Here is a 20,025-nt window from a genome sequence, read left to right on the forward strand (position 1 = left end):
AGTCCTTGGGGGTGCACTGAGAAGTTCACCTGGGAGACAGGGGCACAGACTTGTACATCAGAGTTGTTCTAATCCTGACCGGGACTACTGGCTTTGCAAATGGCGTAAGAGAACTTCCCTCCTCAGGTGAGGATTAAATGAGATAAAACACATTTGGCATTTAGTATGGTGCCTGGCACACAGGAACCCCTCAACTAATAGTAGTGATGATTACAACCTTGCTATTGGTTCATTAGGGGGACTTGCCTTGAGGGAACCCTAGTCCTTGGAGGGAAAATACCAGAGATTACAGGAATCCTGGAAAACCACACATGGTACAAGTAGGGAACCTAGTCAGTGTCAAGGTAGCCTACGATAGCCAGGTAGCATGCTAGGAGTTGGGTTGTCTCCTCCCTTGTCTCCAGCCCTTCCCAACATCAGAGAGGCATTAGCCACTGTGAAGACAGGGTAGCTCCAGAGAGCTGCAAGGAAAGCAGTGCCTCTCGGACCTGGGCCTGGCCTCATTTGTCATGTCGTAGGTCTCACCAGGATGTAGAGGCCCAGACTTCTGGCTTGGGAATTTGCTGCTTGATCTTCTGTGTCCCTTAAGGTCTGCTCATTTTATCTTCAAAACATCACATCTATTCCTTCTCCTCTGGCCCCCTTCTAGTGGCTGCGTCAGAATCCCACTGTCTCTCTTGGGCTCTGAAAAAAACTGCCAATACGGTCTCACCAGCTCAGCCTCCCCTGTCCAGCCAGAACAATGTCACAAATATATATTCCTCTGCTGAACTCCTTCACCTGGTATTAGGTTCTTGGTAACCATAAAATGCTAACAATGGATAAAAATAGGGATCTTATTTCTCCAGACCCTTATTCTATTATCCCCCACTACCCATTTCACACTTCACAAGAAAGTCTCACCACTCTGAACAAGCCATGATCTTTCTCTTTTATTAACCTTCCCCTCCTGATCATAAAATACAGGCTCATTGTAGAAAATGTAGACAATGCTGAAAATTTAACCACAGTTAACCCCCAAGTTCTTTCTTTCCTATGCACGTGCATCTTAGAAAACTCGGCTCTCTGTACAGTGTTTTATTTTGTACTTTGCATCATTTATTTAATATTACTGTGTGCTATTATCGTATCACTGTTCTTTTAATTATGACCTTTAGTGGTTACACAATATTCCATAGTATTATAACTTATTTAATCATTCCCCTATTGTTACTTAGGTTAGTCACTTTTTTGTGAAATGAGTAACATCGACATGTATATAAATCATTGTACAAACATTCATTCTTAAGATAGCTTTCTAAAAGTGGTACTGCTGTATCAAAGGATATCAACATTCTTTTAAAAATGGTTTAACTTCCCCTAAAATAAGAATGAATAAAAATGGTTAAAATGTGTAACGATGAGGCTGGGCGCGGTGGCTCACGCTTGTAATCCCAGCGCTTTGGGAGGCCAAGGTGGGTGGATTACCTGAGGTCAGGAGTTGGAGACCAGCCTGGCCAACATGGTGAAATCCTGTCTCTACTAAAAAATACAAAAAACAATTAGCTGGGAGTGGTGGCATGCATGTGTAATCCCAGCTACTCAGGAGGCTGAGGCAGGAGAACTGCTTGAAACCAGGGGGCAGAGGGTACAGTGAGCCAAGATTGCCCCATTGCACTCCAGCCTGGGCAACAAGAGCGAAACTCCATCTCAAAAAAAAAAAAAAAAAAAAAAAAAGTAAAACAATGAGATAAAAGGAACAAATTTCTAGAAGATGGAAAATGAATGATGTGGTAACTAAGACAGCTGGGTGGAGGGAGTAACAGCTTGGAACTCTTGCTGAGGGCTATCCAATGGAAGGAGGTAGCTGATCTACCCTGCCCAACCCCGGAGACTTGGAATTTTGAAACCCCAGGTACAATGAAGGCTGGGAGGCAGAAGTGGGTCTAAAAATAAGGGCATTAACTGGAAGTCTGTAATAACACTTGGCTTCCTTCCCTCCACTTCTACAAAAGCACTTAACAGCATCTAAACCCCAGACAAAAATATCAGAGGATTTTTGCTAATTAAATGTAAGAGCCCAAGGCAAAATATTCTGTATTCTGGCATTTAGGGTTCTCCAGGGAAATAGTGGGCAAATCTCACTCCTACACACAGAGGTCTCAATTAGGCTTTTAATTCACAGACACATGGGCACACACACACGTATATGGGTGTAAGAATCACAACACATTTGAGGAAAGTCTAATGAGAGTAAACAAGGTAAACAGAGGGAAAAAAGGACCCAGTGGCAGGGGCATGAAGGGAATGAGATAATTCATGTGACAGAAGACACTTTTAAGAAAAGGCTCTCAGAAACTAAACTAGTTATTGTTAAAATTATTATGGTTAAAAATATTATTCATTAGAAAATAATCAAGGTACTCTTCTCATAGTGGCATGATACAAAGAAATGGAAATAATGAATGCAGCTAAGGATCAATCCACAAGGTCCAACATTAGCAGGAACTCTATAAAGAGTAAAAACAGAAGGAAAAATAAACATGGAAACGGGGAATAGTCATATAAATAATGAGAAAATTTCCAAGAGTAGGAGTACCTGAGTCTGTAGATTGAAAAATTCCACTGGGCATTAGGGAACTGAATACATCAAAGATAAAGAAGAGACTTTAAAAGCTTCCAGGCATAGGGGTGGGAAAACAGATCACTGTAATATAAATACTATTTACTGATTGTCAAATAAATAAGTATCAGATTGGAATCAGGCATCTTATTAGCAGCAGTGGATGCAGTAAGTCAGTGAAGCGATGGCTACAAACTTCTAGGGAAATTTTTCAACCTAGAATTCCAGAGGCAGCCACACTACCATCAAGTGAGAGGTCAGAGAAAGACATATAAACACTCAACAACTTTGCCTCCCACGTACTCTTTCCTGACAGGAGACTTGACATGTACTATAATAAAATGATGAAGTAAATAAAGAAAAAGGAAGACACAGAATTCAGAAACAGTTGAGTCCAGTGTAACAACAGAATAATAAGCAGAAAGGGCATCAAAAACAGACTAGAGCAGGAGGCTGAAAGGGGAATATACAGAGAGAAAAGAAGTGAATTCAACAGAGTATTTAATTGAATGGAGAATTTGAAAATGACTGCAAGTGTGTGGAAAGCAACCAGTACAAGGTAAAAACAAAGGCAACTAGAAACTTCAGTAAAAACAAAAAGCTGATCCCAAAAGGAAATATAAACACAGTAAGCCAAGATCTGCAGTCAACAATATTCACATGGCTGTAATAATGTTCATGCTGTTTATTTTCAGCTTTTGAAATCAATCAATAAACAAACCATAAAATCCTAACTGGTTACAGAATAGAATTTAAGAATTATCAGACTTGACAATGTAAGAGACAATGATATGGAAAAGGTAAAGCGAAAGGAAGGGAAAGGTCCCTCCAACATACCACAAAATGGAGAATTGAGATATGGTTTATGGTTAATATAATAAACTAGATATGTAAATATAATAATTTATTATTTTTATAAAATTCTTGCTCCTTATAGAAATACAGAAATTGCTAAAACAAACAAAACCCCTCTTAGTAACCCATAATCCTATTATCCAGGGTATATGGGTTTGAATGTAAGCCTGGAATTAACTGTCTGTATGGCTGTAAGTCATTTAACCACTTATAATATTTTCTTTTTTCCTTCAGGTAGTTTATCTATATACTTTTAAATAGTATATAGAATATATAAAAGCAACAGTATATGGGAACTGTATTATATACACAATTTTTAATCCAGACTTTTTCACTTTAAAGCAAAAAGGTAAATCTCTGAATACATAGCATATCATGCACTTGTATATGCGTATTAATAAATATACTTCTGAATATGCCTTTGGCCATAACGCATTCAGGGGTTTCCCAGAGATGGAACTTGAACCAAATATTCAAAGAAACTAAGCTTGCAAAAGTAGAAAGGGACTGAAAGTAGTGATGAGGTATTATAGGCACTGAGAAAAGTGTGAGCAAAGGCACAGAGGAGAGCAAGCACGTGCCTCTAGGCTGCAGTAAAAGGTGCCTGAGAGTGAAGAGATGAGGCTGGAAAGAGATTATGAAGAGCTCAGTAAATCATGTTAGGGATCCTGATATTTTTCCCATAACAGACATGACAACAGGGATAGTGGACCAGGTTTGCTTTGGCACTACAGAATCTAGCACGACGTTCACCACAAGGGAACACAAAATGTTTTTGTAATGAATGATGCTTAGGAAGGCAGAAATAGCTTCTGGACATTCAACCTGGGTGCCCCAGGTGGTGGGGATAATGTCATTTGATAAGGGAAGGAATCTAAGAGAAAAACAAATTTTAAAGGCTTAAAGAATGTCTGGGCAACATTCTTAGTGATTCTGTAACCTAACCTCATTAAAAAAAAAAAAAATCACTGGTGATTATGTAATACATCCCCAGATTAGACTTTAGGCCCTAGATTTATGTATTGTCTTCAGGAAGCCTGCATAACCTCCAAGTAAGCACAAGATTTAATCTGTAACGTACATTTCTTAGGGGAAGAGGATCCACAATCTCCCCAGGATTCCCAAAGGGGCTGCAACCCCAGCAAGGTTGCAGTGCCTACAATGGATGAGCAAGTGGAGAGGTGACAGATGTGGGAGAGGGACAACTACCTGAGACAGGGAGGGGATACAGAGCAGATGAACAATTAGCTTTGTCCAGACACCTCTTCCTAAGCCTGGAGGAATTTATAGCTGTGTTTGAGTGTGTAACTTCGTGTTAGGGATTGAAGTCTTTCTCCTGTGCTCCCAGATTACTGTACGTGATTTCACCATCAGTTTTGCATCACTGTGCTCCATTTAATGCCTATCTGTTGGTCTCATTTGAGGATGAGGACAGATTTCCTGGTCCTACTCTTAATGCCAATCACTAGGCCTGCAACAGAGCTCTTACCCTGACAGCTAAAAGTCTGATAACTCTCAGCAACTTGGGAAAATGGGGCTTCAGAGTTCCCGACCACTCCTAGCAAGACTACCCAAAAAAGATGGGAGATGAGCCCAAATAGGAAACTAAGCAAACTGACAAAAGGTGGTCACTCCTCCCTTATAAACCATAAAGAAAATGGCAGGCTGCAATTTATTTTGAGGACTGGAATCAGGAGGCAGAGTTATTACCTGGGGAAGGATCTGATCTGTCTAGTAATCAAACCACTTGGCTCACATGATCTGTGCAGAATCAGAGGCCCTGAACCTGGATGCAGGTTTGTGGAAACTGAGATCTGAAGATGAAATACAAGTAGAAATGTAAAAAGTCATAATACATACCAAAAGTATGTTATGTAAAACTTGGTTTGCTCATATAAATGGTTGGTATATTCACTTAAATACAAATAAAATAAGTTAGGTGGCAGAATCCTCTAACATCCAATGGTTGGCAGAGGCACTGATGGACACCTAGTTCAGCTAGTGTAAAGTAAGTGTCCTGTTCTGCTAAAAATACATAGAATGCTTTGCACATACAGATCCTTATACTGGAGCACCCCCACCCCCTCCACCTTTAATCACACACATTCTTGGCCTGCAGCCTTTACTTTTTGCTACAGTGGCTCATAACCTTTGCTTGTCATTGTAATCCCCTCCAGAGTTTTAAAAAACACTGAGGTCTAGAAATGGAAATTTTAAAAAAGTGCCCAAGGTGATTCTAACATGAAGCCAAGGTTTAAAACCACTGCTTTACTGCAAGGTTGGGTCAGTGAATCTCAAACCTAGTTTTGCATCATAATCCCCTGCGTAGCTTTTCTGAACTACCTATGAGTGAAAATCACAATCATCCGTAACTGAATATTCAATCATGAGGATAAACATATGTGATAGTAGAATGGTTTAACTGTCTTAATGGTCATAAATCCCAGCGGTATTCTTTAAGCAAAGTAGTTTCGGTCTCTTGGTGGGTCAAGGTCACAGAGTTATCTCAAATCTTCAGACCTGCTCTCCTGATATTCTCAGCTTCCTAGTAAGGCAGGGGAAAAAAACTAACTTGTTCCTACTCTCAGCAGAGACAGGGAGTGGTTTATTTGGGTCTCTCCATTCCGTCAGGGAGACTGGAACAGTCACTGTTAGGATTGGTGAGGGCATGAGTATTTGATCCTACTTTTGAATACTTTTGATTTCTTTTATTTGTGTCTCTATGATTTAGAGTGAAACTGGGAAAATAAGTTGCATATGTTTTGAAAAAAAAACTAGAGGAGGGAGGAAAAAGGAAATTAATAAGCTTTCTTGTGTATGCCTTTTGTATGTGAAAGTGCACTGTAGGCCAGGCATGGTGGCTCATGCCTGTATTCCTGACACTCTGGGAAGCCGAGGCAGGTGGATCACCTGAGGTCAGGAGTTTGAGACCAGCCTGGCCAACATAGTGCAACCTCGTCTCTACTAAAAATGAAAAAAGGCTGGGCGCAGTGGCTTACTCCTGTAATCCCAGCACTTTGGGGAGGCCAAGGCAGGTGGATCACGAGGTCAGGAGTGCAAGAGCAGCCTGACCAACCCCATTGCTACTAAAAATACAAAAATTAGCTGGGGGTGGTGGCGCGCACCTGTAATCTCAGCTACTCAGGAGGCTGAGGCAGGAGAATCGCTTGAACCTGGGAGGTGGAGGTTGCAGTGAGCCAAGATCGTGCCACTGCACTCCAGCCTGGGCGACAGAGCAAGACTCTGTCTCAAAAAAAAAAAAAAAAAAAATTGGCCAAGTGTGGTGGCACGCACCTGTAGTACCAGCTACTCAGGAGACTGAGGTAAGAGAATTACTTGAACCTGGGAGGCAGAGGTTGCAGTGAGCCAAGATTGTGCCACTGCACTCCAGCCTAAGCAACAGAGCAAGACTCCATCTCAAAAACAAAAACAAAAACAAAAGTGCTCTGTCAACTAGAAAACACTATGTGATTAATATTTAGTCTTGCAGAAATGTGATAATAAATGCATGGGACTTCTGCATGAGAGGTGCATCAGGCTCAGCATTTATGATAAATGCTCTCGCATGCCCTGAGGCATTGGAACAGCGTGGAGGGACAGAGCCAGAAATCAGGAGACCCAAATTCTAGTCTTAGGTTTGCTGATTTCTGGTCACAGTGCCTAAGGCACACTCCAAAAATCTGTCACATCAGCTTCCTTACCTGAAAAATGGGACTACATACCCCTTTCTTTGTCTCCCCCACAGGTCTGCATGGGGATTACAGGTGTTTGGCAAGTGGCATGGCAGAACAGAGAATCTAGATTCAGGTCCTGGACTTGGATATAAGCTGTCACTTGTTACTTGGCCTTGCACTAAATGACCATTCTCAGGTAAATGGGCAACCACCTGTTTCAGTGTTCTAAGGACTAAGGTAGGTGATCTATGTGAAAGCGTGATGTATGTGCCAGGTATCATGATCAATACATAAAGGTACACAACAAAGAATAAAAGTTCTATATAAATACAGGCAATATTATTACATAACTCTACCTATTGCATAGTTTTATAAATCATTTTTCCAGGAGTAAAGGCTGAATGGTAACAAAGATATCTTACCTTAGCCAGTTTCTTCATCCTTCTAAAAGTTTTCATATTCCAATACCTCTGAATTTCTCAAAAAATCAAATTAAGACCTTAGGAATCTTACTTCCACCTCCCCTCTCCCTTCACTTTCCCTCTTTGGTCTTCTCAGTATGAGAAGAGCTCCACTATTTCTTCTAAACACCATCCAGAATGTGAGAATGAAACCCAAACTGAGACCCCTGGCTGGACTTGAGCAGAATGACAGCAGAGACAACTGGGGCATGCCTCTAGGCAAGCTTTATTCTTTGACTCCTTTATCCAGGAAGGGGCTGTTAGTTGCATCTCACCCAAGTGGAATGCGATGGGAATAGGGGGCTTGAGTTGTTTGGAGAAGGAGCTGTCGATCTTGGCAAATGAATATAGCTGGTGTGTGGTGTCCATCAATCCTTGAGTGCTTGGCCATGCAGACTAGGGAATGGTCAGAACAGACTCAGAGGTCCCCAGATCTTTACAATACCAAGGTTCAGGAGGTATAGACAGTAAGGAAAAAGTCCATTTCCTATTTCTGTCCATTTTCAGTAAAGTTTTTGTTTTGACTGGCTTTTAAAAAATTACCTAGGAAATGGAAAGCTTATAAACGTTCTTAAGTGAATTGTTGAACTGCTACCCCAAGTGGTTTCCTTACCTAGCCACCACTTAACCAGAAATATTAGAATACACGGTTCAACCAGAATTCAACCAGGCAGATAACCTGCCTGTTGCTCAAGCAATCATCAGAGTTTTAAAAAACAAAATTAAGCAAAAAAGACCTTTCCCCAAATAGCATCATTACTACTTAGCTTTGTATGACCCATTCCTAGGAAAGCCACATTCCACTTCAGAGAACATGACTGCTTAAGGTACAGTTAAAACAAAGTCCTTGCCTTTTAGGTGCTTACTTTTTGTTTTCTTTAAATTAGCCTCTGAAATGCTTTTCTTGTGTCTTGTGCTGCATTCCTGAAAACTCTAACTTTTAAGGACATAGCCCTCACTTTTATAGAGGAGGAAGAAAACAGCAGACGTGTCTCATTAGGGAGGTGGAAGGTTATGACCAATGCTGGAGGTCTTCCTCTTCCTTACTTGTTATTCAACAAGATGGGTTCTATGGTGTCGCATGAGGTGTGAGTTGGAAATGAAAGCTGCACCACACTTCTCACATTCATAGGGCTTCTCCCCAGTGTGGGTTCTCTGGTGCACAGTGAGGCTCGACCTCTGTCTGAAGGCCTTCCCGCACTCATTACACGTGTAAGGTTTTTCTCCATTATGAATTCTCTGATGAATAAGTAGGTATGAGCTACATGTGAAGGCCTTCCCACATTCATTACACACGTAAGGAAGATCTCCACTGTGAATTCTCTGGTGGACAATAAGGCAAGAGAGCTGACTGAAGGCTTTCCCACATTCGCTGCAGTCATAAGGTTTCTCTGCAGTGTGAATTCTCTGGTGCACAATAAGGTGTGAAAAACAACTAAAGGCTTTTCCACACTCTTTACACTCATATGGCTTCTCACCAGTATGGCTTCGTTGATGTACAATAAGATTTGCACTCTGGGTAAAGGCTTTGCCACAGTCGTTACAGGCAAAGGGCTTCTCCCCAGTGTGGATCCTCTGGTGGACAATGAGGTTTGAGCTCCTAGTAAATGTTTTCCCACATTCATTACATTCATAGCATTTTTCTGTAATGTGGACTTTCTGGTGCCGAGCAAGTTGTGAGCTGTAACTAAAGGCTTTCTCGCATTCATTGCACTTAAAAGTTTTTTCTAAGGAGTGGATTTTTTGATGTACAGTCAGATTTGAACTCTGAGTGAAGGCTTTCCCACATTTTGAGCAAACATAAGGTTTCTGTCCAGTGTGGATTCTCTGATGCACAACGAGGTTTGCACTCTGAATGAAGGCCTTCCCACACTCATGACATTCAAAGGGTTTCTCTCCAGTGTGGATTCGCTGATGCACAACGAGGTTTGCACTCTGACTAAATCCTTTCCCACACACGCTACATGTAAAAGGCTTTTGCCCAAGCTGGGTTTTTGGATTTTTAACAGTGCCAGAATTAAGGCTGTATTTTCCGCCAGATTTCTTACATTTCTGGTTTTCCTCTTCTTTGAAGCTTTCAGGTAAGTGACAGTCATTCACTATCACTTGTCTGAAATCTTTCTTTTCCCTCTTTATTCTCTGCCTCTTTAACATGTTTCCTTTTTCACAAGCTTCTCCTAACTCAGGTCCTTGAGGATCAGCTTTCTGGATTCTTTCTGATATGATGAGGGGTTTTTCAGACTCCTCACATATCTCAGTTTTTGGAACCAGTAACTGTAGGTTCTTGGTTTCAGCACCTGAACCAAGAAACAGAAAATACAAATGTTAGCTTTCTCTGGCCTAGAAAAAGAATAGGATCATCAAGTCATAAAAGGAAGTATGTGATTTCAGCACCTCCACAAAATGGCTTCATCAAAGAAGAGAATCCCATCACATGTTACCTCTCCTCTCTAGGTTCTTCAGCTAGGGCTTTGCCCTACCCTCTACCTACAGCAGAATCCACTGACTCATGGTCTTTCTAGCACTTCCACTTGCCTCCATTAGACACTTAACCCCACTGCCTCATACCAGGGAGGCCCAATCTCCAGACAGCGCTCCTCCTGGCTGTATGATGACTGCCCTTGCAATGAAGACCAGTTATGAAGGACACAAGCCTCTCCCTAGGCTTGCCTTCTTACCTTAGCTACTTAGTGTGGATTTGCTTGCAACCCACCAGTTAATTAGGGTGATTTGCTACCTGTAAACAAAGATCTAGCAACTGAGGTTTCTGTGTCTGAGGATGCTGGATATCAAAGGATAAGCATGGACAGAAAGGGTAACACTGGCTGCCAAGACAGCCACAGCAGCCAAAAGCATATGAAACACCGCGAGGTCTTGCAGCATACAGGTTAAGAACATGGATTCTAGAGCCAGGCTGCCTGGTTTCAAATCTCTGCTCTGACACTAACTAGCTCCATGACTTTGGGCTACTTAACTCCTGTGTGCCTCAGTTTCCCAATCTCTAAAACAAGGATACTAATAGTATCTACCTCATAAGGCCGTGAGTAGATTAATGGAGTTACTCTATGTCAACTACTCAGATATTGCCTGGAATACAGTCAGTGCTCCGAATGTGTGCAGCAACTTTCAGGCTGACTGATGATGTTGTGAGGGGCCAGAAGGAAAGATGAACCCTTAGGAGAGGGGAGTTGCTATGGTGATAGACAGCTACACTGGGAGAATTAAAAAAGAAACTGTACATGGCAAACTCTTACCCTTTTGTCAGGGGAACAGCTTAGCATTGTGTCAAGGAAAGCTGACCTTGTTGAGTTATGGCATAGCCTGCTCCACAATGCCAGAAAATATCATGAGAACATCAAAACACCCTGAAGCTTTATGACACTGATTAGTCTCTGGATGCTTTACATTGCTTCAGAACCTAATGGCATCAAAAAGGGGTCCTGCTATCAGTAACATCATAGTTCTTTATGTTTGCCTCCTCTGCACCCTCACTTTCCTTGACCTTGAAATGTGCACCCATGTAACCCAGTTTTGGCACAGTGAACCCTTAAGAAGTGTTTGTCAATTAAACCAAGCTCAAGAAATCAGGCAAGTGAAATAAAGGGTAACAGGAATGGGTGGCAAGCCTGTAGAGGAGGGAGGTATTCCCACTGGTGATGTCAGCTCAGAAATAAGCAGTGGTGCTGTGAGCTTCAGGTTATAACTGCTGCTACTGCACAAGGGAGAGACTAGCACCCATCAGAGGGAAATATCCTACAGGATGACCATCCAACCAATGATATGAGTGGGTGGGACAAGGATGTTGGGGTGGTACAAAGCAATACTGGGGGCAGGAAAACAGCCTGGTTTGAATGCCTGGTTGAGACTATGGTAATCTGAAATTCTATCACAATCATTCAGACAAGATGAGCAGTGTCAGAGGAAAGAAATGCCCAAGTGCTGGATACAGTAGAGCCCCAGATATGACAAACAATAAATATCTGAAATGCTGGCCAGGCACAGTGGCTGACGCCTGTAACCCCAGCACAGGTCAGGAGTTTGAGAACAGCCTGGCCAACATGGTGAAACCCTGTCTCTACTAAAAATACAAAATTAGCCAGGTGTGGTGGCACATGCCTGTAGTCCCAGCTACTTGGGAGGCTGAGACAGGAGAATCGCTTGAACTTGGGAGGTGGAGGCTGTAGGGAGCTGAGACTGCACCACTGCACTTGCACTCCAGCCTGGGGCAGACAAAGCAAGACTCTATCTCAAAGAAAAAAAAAAAAAAGCCAGGTGCAGTGGCTCATGTAATCCCAGCACTTTCGGAGGCTGAAGCGGGTGGATCACCTGAGGTCAGGAGTTTGAGATCAGCCTGGCCAACATGGTGAAACCCCGTCTCATACAAAAAAATTAGCTGGGTGTTGTGGCAGGCACCTGTAATCTCAGCTGCTCTGGAGGCTGAGGCATGAGAATCAATTGAACCCAGGAGGCAGAGGTTGCAGTTAGCCGAAATTGTGCCACAGCACTCCAGCCTGGGCAGCATAGCAAAACTCGTCTCAAAAAAAAAAAAAAAAAAAAAAAAAATCTGAAATGCTAAACTTTTTCTGGTTATTTCTATTCCTACGGTTCTGCTATCTCTCTCTTTTTAAAAATGTACTGTTTTTCTCTCTGTAGTTTACTTGCTTTTATATCTTTTCTTCTGCTGCTTATTTTTTCCTGCTATCTTGACCCCTTACTGACTCTTCATCTCTCTTCTCTCCTGTTTTTTAATTTTTTCTGTGAAATATTTTGAATTTTTCCATATACAGTTTCATGCCTCTTCTGTTTTTCTTTTGCTGACTGCTTTCTTCTCCTTATGTTCTCTATTGTTACTTTATCACCTACATCCCACTTTATTCTTCTCCCATCCAACGTCTCCTCCCTTGGTTCTTTTCACCTCCTCTTTTGCTTTAACTCCCCATCACTGACACCTGGGCCTCTCATCCCCCAGCTGGGCATCTCTCCAACAGAAACAGAGCCCATGAAAACTTTAGTTAATAGCTGCACTGTCTCCCTGACCTTCACTCCTACCCTCCTTACTGGGAGATTTAGAATGTTGGGCATGAAAAATGAAGATCAATGGGAACTACTAAACTGATTACAGCCAATAACGGAAACAATTCCTTCTATCTGAATAATGTCTCATGTCAAAACCATTACAAAACCGGGTTCAACTGTAGCCTAGAAGGTTTTCATGCAAGTGATTCATCACTGAGTAAAGTAAGACCTGGGGTCTTGGCAAGTGCCTAAGAAAAGAGAATTAGGGTCCATCTGGTGTAGTCAAGTTCAAATTTCTTTGGGTAAAAAGATTAATCAGCAAATAATCCGGGCGTAAAACCTTAGCTTATTTGAAATGGTATTTTTCCTTTTTTTAAAACACATGTAGGATTACTGTAGCTCTAGAGAAATTAAATTAAGTACAGAAATAATGAAAAACTAAACCAAAAACTAACTTGTGATCAACTAGAACACAGGCATAGCCATAGTTTTGAAATCAATACTCTTCTTTCACTCTTTTTTTTTTTTAAAGATACCTGAAATGCTACATGAGCCTGCCATCTTAGCTGGTGACTATATTCTGAGATAAGAAGGGTAATTTGATTTACTAAATTTATAAGTCCAATTCATTAGATTTATAACAGCTGTGTTTATCAAGATTTTATTTACAAGATTTGTAAATCTGCCCAGTTAGGTGTTTGGAATGTTTTAAAGAACTAAAGATATTAAATTTGCAATTATGTTTTATATAAAGAAATTTGATAAGCAGGTAGAATTAAATGTTTAAAAATTTTAATTAATGTATTTTTTTAGACAGAGTCTTGCTGTGTTGCCCAGGCTGCAGTTCAGTGGTGCAATCTTGGCTCACTACAACCTCTGTCTCCCGGGTTCAAGTGATTCTCCTACTTCAACTTCCCGAGTAGCTGTTACTATAGGCACGCACCACCATGCCTGGCTAATTTTTGAATTTTTAGTAGAGACAGGGTTTCACCATTTTGGCCAGGCTGGTTTTGAACTCCTGATATCAGGTGATTCACCCGCCTCCGCCTCCCAAAGTGCTAGGATTACAGGCTTGAGCCACTGCGCCCGGCCAAAATGTTTAAAAAATTTAATCTGTAAAATTTGAAGCTTAACTGAACATAAGTTAAAGAAGAAATACAAATGTTCTCACTTTTATACAAATATGTCTAGATGTATTGATGAAGTAAAAAGTTATGCTTAACGGCTTAAAAATTGGTTTTTAAATGAATAAACTTTAATAAATTCAACATTAATTAAAATATGAAAACTACAGTTAAAACTTGCTCTGACATTAAAAACCTAATAACACATCACAATTTCCAAAGTACTTTCATGTATATTATACAATTTCATCATGAAGATGAAACTGTTCTCCTTCAGCTAAAAAAAGAGCAAGGTTGTGTCTTATTCATTTCTGTATCTCCAGCACCTATCACACTGCCTGACACACAGGAAGGAGGCCGCCAACAAATCCTGTACTTAATGAATGAACACACCCAATTTGTAGAACAGGAAATGAAGGTCCAGAGAGAGAAGGGACTTACTCAAGGTCACAAAGTTATTACAGGCAGGGCAGCAACCCCACTCAGCTATCTCTCACAAGTACAGCTCAGTGTTCCCACCATCGCCTACTGACATTGCCATGGAAATAGTGTTGGCAGCGTTCCTGCCATCGCCATGGAAATAGCTGGCAGCGCAAAATGGCAAGTCTTGGGTATGAACATGGTCTTGAGGTAAGAGGCAAAGTAGGAAAAGGGAGCCCATTCCTGATGAGGTGCAACTGTTGGGGTTAAGACTATGAATGGCTGATAAAGCTAAGAGACAGAAAATAAGTGACATGCAGGGGAATGCACCAGAGAGAATGGAACAGAAAGCAGAAAGTGGGGTACAGAAGCTGCTAAGGGTTTGGGAATAATTAAATATGAGACAAGAAAATCTAGGTGGAGATCCTTGTCTTCCCCATAGCACTGGTTTAAGAAAGTGACTTGGTCCCCAGATGCCTGAGGAACTGGTTAGGGAGGAGAGTGGGTTCAAAGTATTCAATATCTGGCAGACTCATAAAAAGAATAGGGCTTGGCAATCAGCCAGTAAGTGCTTTGAAACACAGGACTCATGGCTACTGCATTCTTGACCCTCACTTATATATCACTCCTCCACAGGCAAGCTTCTGCCACTGCCAATGAGATCTTTAGAACATACTACCCTTTCTCTAGTCCTAGCTTAGAGAGAACAAGTTGATAAGCCATCAGTACCCTCCATGAAGACCTAGTTTTGAACATCATTATGGTTGACATAGCTGCTCAAAATCCTCTATAATTTGCACAAAGATCTATGAAAACAGAACATCTCCAGGGCATTTGCTCAAAATCACCACAAAAGTTGACTGTTCCTACCTCGGCTAGCGTCTCTTGCAGGCTCACCAACCTATGCTAACTACAAAGCATATAAAGAGGACATGTGCCTACATGTGTGCACAGAGATGAAACTCAATGAACAATAAATATCACTAAAAAGTGAGTTTGGAATTTGCCTATTGTATAGTAAATACACCTGATGGCAACAACTTATGCATACCCCGAGAATGATCCTGTATGGCAGACACACCTGAATATAGTTTGGAGTTCCAAGCAAAGGAATCCAGAAATGACCAACCTGGAGATCCATTCCTTATCCATTCCCCACCCCGTTCAGTGGAATGTGGGCCCTAAAGGGGATTGAGGCCCCTTGTTTTACGTTAAATTAAGGCTGCCAGGTGGAGGTCATTAGGGGGAGGGTGTTAAGTGAAAATGCGACATAAACTGCACGCCTTTTGCAAGCGGTTGCAGCTTTCCTGTCCAGCCTATGCCGCTGGGCCATGTGGTTCTCCTGTGCCCAGTCCACTGCCTCTAGACTGTCTACCCTGTACATAAACATCTAGTAAAATTCTATGTCGTTTGCTGGCTCTGGGTCTCTTCTTCAGCCTCTTGAACCTGGTACCATATTGGTGTTGATCAGGTTTCAGCACACCTATGTTTGTCTAGTGTCTTGAGCCTGTGTGCAAAATAAGCCACTTCACATGACAAATGCACAGGCATTGCAGCATTCCTCTTTCCAGCTTTCCTTGACACTTTCAATACCTCAGTACTCTGTTGGTCAACCTAGGAGACTGGATGCCCACCACAGTCTCTGAAAAGATTTTGAGAAACCCCAATGGTCAGATTCAGAATCAGGGAACTGAACCATACCTAGAAAGTTCATGGTCCCATGAGTCTCCAGTATCTCACTCTTGGCCAGAGTCCCTGGTAACGAGTAGCTGCCAAGGGGTGAAGCAGCAGGTGCCTCCTGAGTTGCTTTCAGGACTACCGCCATGTCCCAGGATATGTTCTGACCCTAGAGACAAGCAGGCACATGTTTAAGAGGGAACTGGTGGTAGGGGGTAGTGTGGTTACAATTTTGAGAATGAGAACATAATTATCTATTCCTGGAGGCCATAAAACAATTTTTAAAAACAGAAAAGGAAGCCAGAGTCTCCTCCAACCCCCAGGGTGAGTTGGGCAGAGAAACAAGCCAGCTACTTTCTTCCTTATTACTTTGATTGCACCTCACTGCTCACTCCAGAATCTAAAACTAGCTTACCAGTGAGTACATGATAAGAGGAGACAGCATATGGGAAGAATTTTCAGAGTGAACTTTTGTGGGATCTAAAGATCAAAGCAGCAAGGTTTTGATGATATTATTACAGAAAGGCTCTGGGGGACCCTCTGCCCTCATTTGACTAGTAATGGTAAGGGGTGTGTTTGAAACATTAAGGACAGCACAGTGTACAGCCTCATGAATCAAAGTGTGGTGCAAAGATCAGCAGCAGTATCTGCATCACCTGGAAGCTTGCAAAACAAACAAACAAACAGACAAAAAACACAGAATCTCAGACCACCCCCAGACATCCTCAATCAGAATCTGAATGTTAACTGTTTTAACAAGAACCTCCTAGGTGATTCCTATGCACATTAAAGTTTTAGAAGCTCTGGTTAGCACTGTCAAAACCTGACTGAAATCACCTGAAGAGTTTTAAAAAGCATGGATACCCAGGTCCCACCTTTAGATTCTTTTTTTTTTTTTTTTTTTTTTTTTTTTGAGACAGGGTCTCACTCTATTACACAGGCTAGAGTGCAGTGGCATGAATTCGGCTCACTGCAACCTATGCCTCCCAGGCTCAATCAATCCTCCCACCTCAGCCTCCCAAGTAGCTGAGACTACAGGCACGTGCCACCATGCCAAGCTAATTTTTTGTATTTCTGCATTGCAAAACACGAGGTGTGCAATGTTGCCCAGGCTGGTCTTGAGCTCCTGACCTCAAGTGATCCTCCTGCCTTGGCCTCCCAAAGTGCTGGGATTACAGGTGTGAGCCACTGTGCTTGGACCACGGATTCTGATTTAAGAGAATACAGCATGGACATCAAGATTTTATAAAAAGCTCTCCAGGTTCTGTGTAGCAAAATTTGAGAACCACTGGTTTATAGAAAGTACTGAAAGTCACATCAGTCAGAAGTGAATGTTTCTATCCTATTACAAGAGACTGGAAGCTAGAATCGCACCCAAGAAATAAGACTCTAGGTGTGGAAGTAGAGGGGCAGAGTCCCCTCTCAAACTGCTTGAGGTCTTCAAGTATCTCCTCCCCTCTTCGTCTCAGGCCCCCATTTACCTTTTCTTCCTCTTCTGATCCATCAAGGCCTGTCTGAAGACCCTGCACTGGGGCCCAGACTTTGATGTTCTCAGACTGCACTTGTTGGCTGGATGCCTGACCCGGGAAGTTTTCTTCTTCTTCCTCTTCCTTTTTCACCTTCACTGGGCCCCATGGGGCTAGGGCCATGGCTTCTCTCAATTCTGCAGTCATCTTCTCTGCTCAGCAGGAGAACTCCTATAGCCGGGAGCTGCCCAGCAGAGGTCAAACCCCATCTAAGCTTTATGTTTCAAAAGCTTCTTCTTGAGTTTCTTCCCAGGGCCAAGATGAGCACTGCCTACTGAGAAATCAGAAAACACTGTTAACACCAAGGAGAGATTTGCTGGATGCCACTTAGCAAATCTGCCGGATGCCACACCGGCAAATTTCACCAGAGCCTAGCCAGGGGCCACTGTAGGACATGGAATCCTCTATTCCTCCCTCATAGGATGAAGAGGTTGGACCGTAAATATGTAATGTCTTCCCATAATAACCACATTGCAAACAGCTTTATATAATGTTTATTGATTTTTTCCTGATTAAAAGTTAACATACTTTTATTGTAAAAACTTAAAAGCAGCAAATGATTAAGAAAAATCATCTCGGTCTACCTCCAAAGAGATAACCACTATACATTTTGAGATTTAAGATATTTCTTTCAAAGGAAAATCTCCAACCATACTACTAATAATTATGATTTTATAAATTCTTGTTTTTGACTATGGGGATACATAGTTTCACAATTATCATCATAGCATTGTTTTAAAAGGGATTTTACAACAAAAAGATTTTTTATTGCCAAGGATACAAAATAATGTGAACAAAGGATCCCAAGAAAAAGACTGGGAGTCTTCATACCAACGTGTTAGCAGTGGTTAGTTAACTCTGGATGGTGTAATTACAGGTAGTTTTAAGGTTCTTTTCATTTTTTTGTTTGATTTTTACATTTTCCATAGCTTCCAAATGTCCTGTGAGATAAAATATTACACTTAAGATTTAAAACAAGATTACTTTCATGTTGCCATTCTTCATGCTTATTTTAAATGCTACACAATAACTTATGGTGTTGATAAATCTTCACTCTCATTGAAAAAGGATCAATACAGAAATATATAGAATTAAATATATAACCTACACACACTACACACACATACACAAAGTACTTATCAGTTTAGATGGGAGTCCTAACCCATTTTCTCTGCATTTACATATTTATATGTACACCTTCACACATATTGCTTATTTTTCAAAAACATACTTTAGATCATCACAGTTATACACTGTTCAGCAACCTGCATTGTTTTTTAACTCAATTTCTGTACTTCACAATAGTCTTAACAATCTTTCAATACAATACATATAGAACTACCTCATTCTGGCTTAGTATTCTAATTGTGGCTATATTATCATTTACTTAATCATATTCTATTTATGAACCATGTATTTAGTAAAAGTTTATATTTCATTTTATTAATATTTAAAAAGTTTTTCTTTGTAAATAATTTTTTTTTTTTGCTGAATTATTCCTTTAGAATAATCAGAGAATTACTGGTTTCAGGATTTGCTGATTGACATGTACTGTCAAATTGCTTTCCAAAAGCATCATGCCAATTCACATCCCCACTAATTAACAGTAACCCTTTATCACAGCTAAGCCAGCAGGGTTTTTGTTTTTAACCTGTGAGCAAAATAACCTTACTAGTTTGATTGCTTATGAAGAGATTGAAATTTTTCTTTCTATCCCCCTTTGAATGTTTTACTGGAAAAGGGTGCGAAATCTTATTCAATCCCCTGTTGCAGCTATTGAAGTGATCATATTCTTTTCCCCATGTCAACTTACTGGCCACTTACTGTATACACTGAATTTATTAAGTAATGCAATACTTTCATTCCTCTGACAAACCTTAATTCTGGAGCACTATTCTTTCCATCACTATCCGAATTCAATCTGGTATGAAGGTCCTTAAGACTAGTTCCACCTTGTGTATGTGCAAGACTGCCTACTGTGAGTACTCTCATCAGACTTCTGATCAGATTCTGACGGACCGCCGGTCCCAGACGGCACAGGGCCCTCTATCAAAGGCTCCCTTTCAATGTCCTTTCTGTATTTCCAAACGTGGCAATCCATTCTCTCCACGTATAGGCTCCTCGCGGCCCTGTCCCTGGGACCTATCCGGCCCCTTGGCCAGTCTGTGTCCATCCTCTCCCGGGCCAGGCCCCAGGTGGGCGGCAGCCGGGATTCCGAGGCGGTGGGGAACTCACAGCCCCCCGACCCCGACAGACAAGGCTGGTATCCCCGGGGAAAGGACGCAGGGGCCGCTCCTAGGGCCATGGCCCCTGGGAGAGCCCTTTTTTCTCCCTCGACGTTCGTGCCCACCCCCTCCGACCCCACTCACTGTGCGCAGCTGAGAAGCCCGACCTGAGTTCACTGGCTCTGCAGCAGGAGGCTGGCTGACCGGGACCTCAGCTTCTACCGGCACGAGAACAATGACCGGACAGGAAGTGCCTCGGGATGGGCTTCCGGCTCCCCAAGTCGCCAAGCCGGCCTCTCTAGGAATCTCGGAGGTGCTTTCCTCTCGATGGGTGTCCAATGTCGCCCCAGACCAGGTATCGGGCAGAAGCGCTTAGGAGGATTGTGCGGTTGGAAGCTCTAAGTGAGCCTCAGGGAGGGGCGCATCCCAAGCAGGGATGGGACAC

At 41.9% G+C, this 20,025-nt stretch overlaps 1 protein-coding gene across 4 annotated transcripts; it reads right to left on the reverse strand.

The window, feature by feature from the left end:
- Positions 1-7,795: 7,795 nt before the first annotated feature.
- On the reverse strand, positions 7,796-20,007 carry ZNF35 (zinc finger protein 35). Of its 4 annotated transcripts, none has more exons than XM_063611177.1 (4): positions 19,748-20,007; positions 17,311-17,626; positions 15,854-15,998; positions 7,796-9,889 (listed from the first exon to the last, which is right to left on the reverse strand). In XM_063611177.1, the coding sequence occupies exons 2-4, from the start codon at positions 17,500-17,502 to the stop codon at positions 8,643-8,645; spliced, it is 1,584 nt and encodes a 527-aa protein (XP_063467247.1). In that variant the 5' UTR covers positions 17,503-17,626; positions 19,748-20,007; the 3' UTR covers positions 7,796-8,642. The 4 variants fall into 4 exon arrangements, with proteins under 4 accessions (XP_063467247.1, XP_063467250.1, XP_063467245.1 ...); XM_063611180.1 differs by having other exon boundaries at positions 17,311-17,629; XM_063611175.1 differs by having other exon boundaries at positions 19,725-20,007.
- Positions 20,008-20,025: the final 18 nt, after the last annotated feature.

This window comes from Symphalangus syndactylus, chromosome 1, assembly GCF_028878055.3.
Source record: "Symphalangus syndactylus isolate Jambi chromosome 1, NHGRI_mSymSyn1-v2.1_pri, whole genome shotgun sequence".
NCBI lineage: Eukaryota > Metazoa > Chordata > Mammalia > Primates > Hylobatidae > Symphalangus > Symphalangus syndactylus.

Coding starts and splice junctions, on each gene's coding strand:
- ZNF35 (XM_063611177.1), bottom strand. CDS start 17,502: ATGACTGCAGAATTGAGAGAAGCCATGGCCCTAGCCCCATGGGGCCCA. Junction 15,999..17,310: donor GATCAGAAGAGGAAGAAAAG/GTAAATGGGGGC, acceptor GCTTGTCTCTAG/GGTCAGAACATATCCTGGGA. Junction 9,890..15,853: donor TGGGACCATGAACTTTCTAG/GTATGGTTCAGT, acceptor TTCTTGGTTCAG/GTGCTGAAACCAAGAACCTA.